Raw genomic sequence first — 8,810 nt, forward strand, 5'->3', positions numbered from 1 at the left:
TCTATTTACAATCTCTTCCCTCTTTTCTTATGTAGTAAAATTTTATACTTATTTTAATCACCTAACCCCGCAACAATACACATACTTAATCTTAGTTTAATCACCTCACCCCACAACAATACTTATTTTACACCCCACCCCAAAATAATACCCGCAATACCTTCATTCTCTTCAATCACCTCATCCTACCACAATACTTTAGCTTATTTAATTCAAACACCCTTAATTCTCGTGTCATCCATGAATAGGGAAAGTTATTCAAAAATAAGAGGGACTATTATTTAGTAGAAGTATTATCTGTTTGTTTTTTGGTGATAAGGAGACCCGCAACCGTTATATTTGATGCGCATTGGTAAATCTCCGGGTAGTCGGGTACACGTAATAGGCTGTAAACTACGTATAAGCCACCCTAAAATGACATGCTCAAAATCTAGAAGGCATAGACTATAACCACCCTAAAATAACGTGCTCAAAATCTAGAAGGCATAGACTATAACCACTTCACAAAATTGATTTTAAGGAGACTTGAATCTAAATTTAATGTATTTTCCATAGCTAGCTACACTCTTCATTAGACCTGACAAACAGGTCAATTAGGCCAATTCGGGTCGAGTCAACTCAGGTCTCTCACTGATTTCGGGTTAATTCGGGTACGGTCGGGTCATTTCGGGTCAATAAATAAGAGAGAAAAAGTTATTTCAAGTCTTTTCGGTTCAATTAAATTATTAGAGTTATGTTTTGTCGGATCATTTTCGGATTGGGTGATTTCGGATCGAGTAATTTTTGGGGCGGGTTAGTTGCGGGTCAAGAAAGCTCGGGTTATGTTCAGATCGGATCGGGTCAAATTAGATTTCGGGTTACATGTCAGCTTTTTTGGATCAGGTAAATCGAATCGAGTTCTTTCTGCGCCTAGTCTCCAACTCTCCGTGGTCTAAAATTGGCATTTGAGAGAAGTAAACCGAAATCAAGTATGATTTCCCCAAATCAGCCTCCCTACTCCCCTATACTATAGCTGCTAAGATAAGTAGTAGTAGATGAGTAGATACTCCGTTTAACAAGGAAGGGGGAAGACTCCTTCATTTCCTCAAACATCTAAACTTATCAAAACTCTTCTTCTCTAATCATTCTGCTCAACACCCTTCCCTTCTTACCTCCCTGCCGGCATTCCTCATTTTCACCCTCCTTTCTCCCCTCTTTCTCCACCGTCACCGCCATCCAGATCTATCTCAATTTAATTCCCTTTTGTATAAAATAAAACTGTACTAGTATAGTATAGTATAGCAGTAAATTAAAGGCATGAAAGTTACCGAAAAGGAAACAGATAAACTAATTTGGGATCAATCACCAAAAATGGGTTCAAATCATCATCATCAACCAACTACTAGAACTACTGTCTTCCCTAAACTAATCCTCACTTTAATCCTCTTTGTTTCCTTAACTTACTTCGTCTACACTATTCGCCTCGTTTCGAATCCCAGTCCATGCCACTTCCCCGAACAATTAGACCCCTTTCGCCGCCTCGCTCTCACTACACCTGACGACGCTGGAGAAGCTGATGACAATAGTTACCGTAGTAATAGCCAAATTGACCGGGTCCGCCATGTTCAGGAAATTGTGCCCGAACCTACTAATATTTCTCATATTGTCTTTGGCATTGGCGCTTCCGCTAAGCTCTGGAACAAGCGCAAGAACTACATCAAGATTTGGTAAGCGTTAAATTAGTAGCGGGATAACTCAATTGGTAAATTAATAGACAGAACCAAATGAATTGCTTTTGTGTTTGTTGCTGACGGAAAAATCAATTTTATTAATTTTGTAGGTACAATGAATCGGAGATGAGAGGCATTGTATGGTTAGACAGAAAAATCAAGTCAAAACCCGAAGATAAGCTACCGGAGCTCCGAGTCTCCGACGATACATCGAAATTCGGGTATGCGAACAAACAAGGACATAGATCAGCGATTCGGATCTCTAGAATCATCTCAGAAACCCTAAAATTAGGGTTAGAGAATGTACGGTGGTTCGTGATGGGTGACGACGACACCGTTTTTGTGACGGAGAATTTGGTGCGGGTTTTACAGAAGTATGATCACACGCAGTATTATTATATTGGGAGTAATTCTGAGAGTCATTTGCAGAATATTTATTTTTCGTATGCAATGGCGTACGGTGGTGGCGGTTTTGCGATAAGTTATCCATTGGCGGTGGCGTTGGAGAAGATGCAGGATAGGTGTATTCAGAGGTATCCTGCTCTTTACGGTTCTGATGATCGGATGCAAGCTTGCATGGCTGAACTCGGTGTTCCGCTTACTAAAGAACTCGGTTTTCACCAGGTAAACTTTGGTCTAACTCGTTATTGAAATTAACCTGTTGCTGATTATGTTCTTGTGCTCTGAAGTGGTTCCGTTCATAATAACTTATGCATCTCATTTTACGAGCAATAGGTCTTGGTATAGACGGGTGGGGCGAACAGACTGGTAAAAACCTCTAATAAAATGGGTAGGGGGACAAGGTGGGGCACCCCCATGTGCTTCCCACTTTATGGCAAATGAGTATTTTGTGAGGGAAAATGGTATCCGTCTATACATATAGACGGATAGTGTCCGTCTATAATGAGAATTTGTGTTTTACGAGAGGGGCATGAGTTGGGTCGTGTTCTTTTTTACTTAATTTCTGTTCACTTTAGTTTAGTCCAAAGTTTCTGTCAAAGAAACAAGAGCCGACATCGGCTACTTGCATTATTATAAAGTCGTTTTACGAGAGGGACATGAGTCGGGCCATGCTTTTTTTTTTTAATTAATTTCCGTTTAGTTTAGCTGAGTTCATTTTTGTTCTTCAGCTAGGTTCAATCCAAGTTTCGGTCAAAGAAACAAGGCTGAGTTCATTAGTAGTATTACCTGTTGAATTTGTTCCCTTTTGATACGGAGTATCAAATAAATTAGGTAAAATATGGAGTATTTATGTATTATGTAGGGAGAAGTTTGAAGAGAAGATACGGAGGAAAAAGTTACTAAGCTTTTTTAATTCAACTGTTGTTATCAATCGGAAGGTGAAAGTGAAAGCTTTGCGTTTAATCAGTTTATTTGCTTTGATAGAAAGAGTAATGAGTAGTGAATTGGAATTTTGGAGCTTTGATCTTGGCTTAGTCAATTTTATGGCTTTACTGACTTTGTCAATTTTGGGGTAGGTTAGCTAATAGAATACCTTTTTTTTATTCCGTCATCAAAGTAATTGAAAGATGATAACAATATCGTCTATATGGTACTCGATGGAGCGTGTTTGTTACTAATTGTCGGGATTATTGCTTCGCAAAAGTCAATTTGCCAAAGCATGCAAGACCGTCTCAACTTAGTTTTACTGCAAAGGTATAGCATCTTTGTTTTCCAAGGAAAAAAAACAATTGGAAAGTTTCTACCTATATGTGCAAATGGTGGTGATGGTGAATGGTCAAGTGTTTTGAGTGGGGTCATAGGAGATGGCGAAATGCCTAAAGATTCATAAGAGGACTAGTCTAAGCATATAAAGCCAGATTAACAGAGTAAGATATTTTTTTGGGTTTTTAATAGCCGTGGAATTTGCTTCCTCTTGCTGTACATGTTTTTGGCAAGATTGACTTGTGAGCCCAAATGATTTTCGGCATTAACAAATGAAAACTTATTAGTTACACCGAGTATCACTATACTGTGTGTCCTAGTTAATAAGAAGGGGAGCCTTCGCCCACCAGTTAGTTAGTGTTGCTGTGTGACTGAGAGGTCACGGGTTCAAGTCCTTGGAGCGGCCTCTTGCTAGAAAAATGGCAAGGGAAGGCTTGTGCCTATTACACCCTTGTGGTGGGACCCTCGCCTTGCAGGGATGCCATCGTGCACCGGGCTGCCCTTTATTCATGGATTTAAAGTTAATTCCAATTCTTTCATTGGTGGGGTTAGAATGACGGAACGTGGTATACCCCGTCTACCTAAACGGTTTTATGATTATACTGAGTATTGTATTTGTATCTGGAGTTTTATTGTTATGCATCAGTGGGAATGTTCAAATTGGAGGCCTTTATTGTAGGCTTGTAGATCAATTATTGAGTGTTTTGTCTTGTTTGTTTTGTGCTGTGTCGGTGGAAAAATGTACAAGTGGGCTAAATTTGGAAAATATATTACCCATACAAAGTTTGGTCAGCCTGTCCCCATTTGCCTAGAGTAGGTAGTGAAGGACATGTTAGCAAAAACAAAAATAAATGTTTTTACACTATTTTTTTCTTAAAAAAAAACAATGCTTTTCACTGATCATTGCTACTAGATGAACTTTTTTTTAAAAACCCTATTCTTGATATTGTTCGAGATTTTGTCAATATTCTGTTTTTCATGTTAGCAATTTTTTTTTAAAAATGGCCTTAATTTGTTTCCTGAACATGTGTATGGAGATTTATCGTACGCAATGTGCAAGGGCGAAACTAAAATGCTACCATGAATTCCAAACTAAACTGTTAGCAAAAGGACCTTCGTTTTTCCACCTTTCAAACCCTCTGTTCCCACAAATACCCAAAATAATACGGAGTATTGATTTTGCTTAACAAGTAGAAGTGGCACTTTGATACACGATGAAGAAGTTACGACTTTGGTACATGATGGAGAAGGTTGAAAAGAAAAACACATAACATACTCGAGAAGAGAGTTAGAACAGTATTGAGTACCAATGATTATGGTCGAAGTATGTGATACACTAGAATACTAGTCCCTATGTGTGGCCACCTTCCCTTTTCATCATACTAATGTTTGTGCTTATTGTCTCACTAATCATCACACGTATCACCTTACATTCCTTATTGCAGTTCTCGACAATCGACAGAAAACATTATGTAGGTTTTATACATTGTTTAGGCCAAAAGCAAGCATACTACTGTCAAAATGTTATCAAGCGTTGCACCTTGATACATTACCCTTATCAATTATTTGTAGTTGAGTGAAGGCAACATTGTTAGACCTTTTTTAGGTTAGGTTGTGTGTTCCTTGAGGTTAGCTTTGTTTATTTTGGCTGGGCTGGTATGTAATTTTAGTGTGTTCACTCCAGTTTTAGGAATTAGCTATCTGTAATCTGTAAATAGCGGTTTGAAAGTTCCCTTCAAGCTTGGTTAGAGGATATTGTGGGCTAAGATAATGACAAGGAGGAGTAAAGACCTGTAAGAATCAAGAATATTAACCCATATGAGGTTTTATCTCAAAAGCAGTTGGCGATAGGGTGATCTTCCAGACTTGTAAATGAGTAGCAATGTGCAGTTTGATTGTATTGAAGGAATTGCTTTGTCTGACCCTGTTTACGTTTCTAGTAATGAAGTTACTTTCTGACATTTGCATTTTGAACTGTTGCATGGTAAAATGACGATTTTCATGTCTAGGATATTGAATAATTCTGACACTAGAACTTGATTCTTTGTGTAAATTGGCAACAGTATGACGTGTATGGGAACTTGTTTGGACTACTAGCTGCGCACCCTGTGACGCCATTGGTTACTCTGCATCATTTAGACGTGGTTGAGCCCATTTTCCCAAATGTAACTCAGGCGCAAGCCTTGCGACGGCTTGCAATTCCAATGAAATTAGACTCAGCTGGACTCATGCAGCAATCGGTATGCTATTACAAGTCCAAAAAATGGACCATCTCGGTCTCGTGGGGTTTTGCTATTCAGATTATTAAAGGTATCTTATCACCCCGGGAAATGGAGATGCCAACAAGGACGTTCTTGAATTGGTATAAGAGGGCGGACTACACAGCTTATGCATTCAACACTCGGCCCGTGGCTCGAAATCCTTGCCAAAAGCCCTATGTGTATTACTTGTCGAAAGCAAGATTTGAGGAGGAGACGAATCAGACGGTGACCGAGTATTTACTAAGACAGGAATCCCACCCCCTCTGCCGTTGGAAAATGATCGAGCCATCAATATTCGAAAGAGTGATAGTCTACAAGAAACCAGATCCAGAATTGTGGGCTAGGGTAAGTCTCATTTCCATACTATCCTAGCTTGCTTAGTAACACATTTACACCTATGAAAATGTTATCGTTGTCCATAAACACACGAAACAAGTTAACACTAATGTAAACTGATCCCTTTAGTCATTGATGTCTGTATCTAATGCGCCCTACTCAGAATCGGTTACATTCTTCTCGTATTTGTTTGGCGTAAACAAAGTTTAGGTTAAATAACTTAAATGAAATTCACAGATTATCTACTGATCTTGTTTGGTCGATGTTTTATAATACCGATATGTAAACGTTTGTTTTTGTTACATCCTGAGTTCAAGTTTTGAAGTTCTTACTTGATGTTTGTTAAAATCATCTGTCCTGTTCGCAGTATGTCTTAGTTGTTGACATTTTGATTTCTTCTTCAAACAGTCTCCTCGGAGGAATTGCTGCAGAGTAATGGATTCGACGAAGAGAGGAACAATGGAATTAGAAGTAGGTGTATGTAGGGAAGATGAGGTAATTGAAATTTTATGAAATTGTGAACAAACCAAAAAAGTAACCTGAAAAACAATCCTGTTCCTAGTTGTATGTAAATTTTGTTCTTAATTAGGATATTTATTTCATTATTAGGCACATTATTAGTGATGATTCCATCTTAACATTCCTTGGATCCGCTGTGACTGTCATTCCACCTTATAAACAATGTTTTTTGGTTTTATGGAATGTTAAGTTGTTAAAACTACTTAAAAGCTCTAACGAAGATGCTTATCTCGAATTCGGAGATGGATCAATTACTTTTTTATTTTTCCTAAAATCCTTCAAATATTTAATGCGAACTATTATTATACAAATACAAAATTACAGTTTTATTTGTTTAAAATGAGCGAAAGTGGTAATTAAGTTCCTTAATTTTGTTCAATTGTAAAATTAAGTTGTAAAATTAAGGCCCTTAAGTTTCACCAAAAGTGAAATTCAACCCCATTTTTAAAATTTTCACAATATTTTAATTAAAAACATTTTATATTGTATTAAACAATTTATTAAATAACTAAAAACTACTAATTGCAACTTTACGAATTTCTACATAATTTATTAATCATTGAAGAACACTTTTACATACATATTTAGTAAATTGTTTATAATTTATACAGTAGTATAATATTTATACATATATAATAAATTGTCTATATATTATAAAATTCAAAATAAAACAACTCTCAATATTTAATATAAATATAAAAGTTTTAAAATTATATAAAAAAAATTATATTTGATAAATTGTACTCCCTCCTATTCTACATAAGTGTCCATTGTCCATTTTCGTCTATTCACAATAATGTCTCATTGTCTATTTTAGGTAAATTTTTATGCTTATTTTAATCACTTCAACCCCACAACAATACCCCACCTCAACCCAAAATAATACTCCCTCCTATTCATCATTTTCTTCCCTATTTCCTTATTCGGATTATTCGGGTTTTCTTCCCTATTTCCTTTTTTGGGTTGATTTGTGTGGTCCAAATTAAATTACATGTGGGGTAGTGTGTTTTGTGTGGTCCAAAATCACTTTCTTATTTCTTGTGCAAAAAGGAAAGGGGAAGAATATAGTGAATATGGGGGAGTACTTATTTTAATCACTCCACTCACAATAATACCCCACAATACCTTCCCTCTCTCCAATTACCTCACCCCGCCACAATACTTTACATTATTTAACTCATTTCCTTAATTTCCGCGTCATCCCCAGAATGAGACACTTATCTAGAATAGGAGGGAGTATTAAAAATGATTTTAATATAAGAATTTTGTGAAAATTTAAAAAATAGGGTTGAATTTCACTTTTGGTAAAACTTAGGGGGCTTGATTGTTCCAAATAAAACTTATGGGGCCTAATTTCACAATTGAACAAAGTTAAGGGGCCTAATTACCATTTTCACGGTTTAAAATGCAGGACAAGTTTTATTTTTTGCCGTATAAAGATTGTGTATTTTCACCCCAAAAAAACTGATTGTTAAGAGTAAAAAAGATGGTAAGTTAAGTAAATTGTTATCCTTTCCATCTCAATCATTTATCACAAAGAATAAAAAAAAACGTATTAGGTCAAAGAGGGTATTTATTTTCACAAATTCTTGTTTGTGACGGCACATATCCGTCACTCTTGAGTGACGGATACCATTTTACCTCACAAAGTACCCACTTTTTCTCTCTCTGCAACACTATTCATGTGGTCCCCTTTCTCCACTAACCCATTTTGTTACAATTTTAACTCACAAAATATCCGCCACAAATGGTAACCCGTCACAAGGTAGATCAATTGATTTATTTTAGCTCCATCTTACGGGGTAATTTATAGGTTAAGATCCATTTAAAGGATTCTTGGATTCTAAAATTTACGTGTTTGGTACGAAGTTACGGGCCCTAAGAGCAACTCCAATGGTTGCATTTAAGGACTTGCTTGCAATTATTAAAAATTGTCAAGCAGTATGCTCACCATTGGAGACGAAAAATATGATGTTGCTTATAAGCTATTGTAGCTCTACCAAGCTACATGGCTTGACATTTAAATGGAAAAAATAATTAATTAAAACATAAGAAAATAATTTAAAATATAATATTTAATATCATGTGGGGCATTCTAAACTACAATGTACTGTAGTTTACCATTGATGACGATGTAACTCAAAACCTATGTTGCTTAGAAAAGTAATGGGGAAAGACAAGCTACATGTTGCCATTGGAGTTGCTCTAAGACACGCCTCGTGGCCTGTGGTTACACGTGAATACGTGATCTTGATTTCTCTCATCTCCATTTATTAATTTGGGTCTTATTCTTATTCGGATCCTTATCATTTTTTAAGGG

General features: G+C 36.6%; 1 protein-coding gene across 1 annotated transcript; it reads left to right on the forward strand.

Moving 5' to 3' along the window:
* The first annotated feature begins 1,081 nt into the window (after window positions 1–1,081).
* LOC141587244 (uncharacterized) lies at window positions 1,082–6,620 on the forward strand. The gene is made up of 4 exons (XM_074408695.1): window positions 1,082–1,706; window positions 1,820–2,333; window positions 5,438–5,980; window positions 6,380–6,620. Exons 1-4 carry the CDS (start codon window positions 1,297–1,299, stop codon window positions 6,482–6,484), a joined length of 1,572 nt encoding a protein of 523 aa, XP_074264796.1. The 5' UTR covers window positions 1,082–1,296; the 3' UTR covers window positions 6,485–6,620.
* The last annotated feature ends 2,190 nt before the right edge of the window (window positions 6,621–8,810 follow it).

This window comes from Silene latifolia, chromosome 6 (genome assembly GCF_048544455.1).
Source record: "Silene latifolia isolate original U9 population chromosome 6, ASM4854445v1, whole genome shotgun sequence".
Taxonomy (NCBI): domain Eukaryota; kingdom Viridiplantae; phylum Streptophyta; class Magnoliopsida; order Caryophyllales; family Caryophyllaceae; genus Silene; species Silene latifolia.

Excerpts from the sequence above, each read along its gene's own strand:
- LOC141587244 (XM_074408695.1), top strand. The coding sequence starts at position 1,297 with ATGAAAGTTACCGAAAAGGAAACAGATAAACTAATTTGGGATCAATCA. Across the intron at positions 1,707-1,819 it reads AAGAACTACATCAAGATTTG|GTACAATGAATCGGAGATGA; the intron begins GTAAGCGTTAAA and ends TTAATTTTGTAG. Across the intron at positions 2,334-5,437 it reads AAGAACTCGGTTTTCACCAG|TATGACGTGTATGGGAACTT; the intron begins GTAAACTTTGGT and ends AATTGGCAACAG.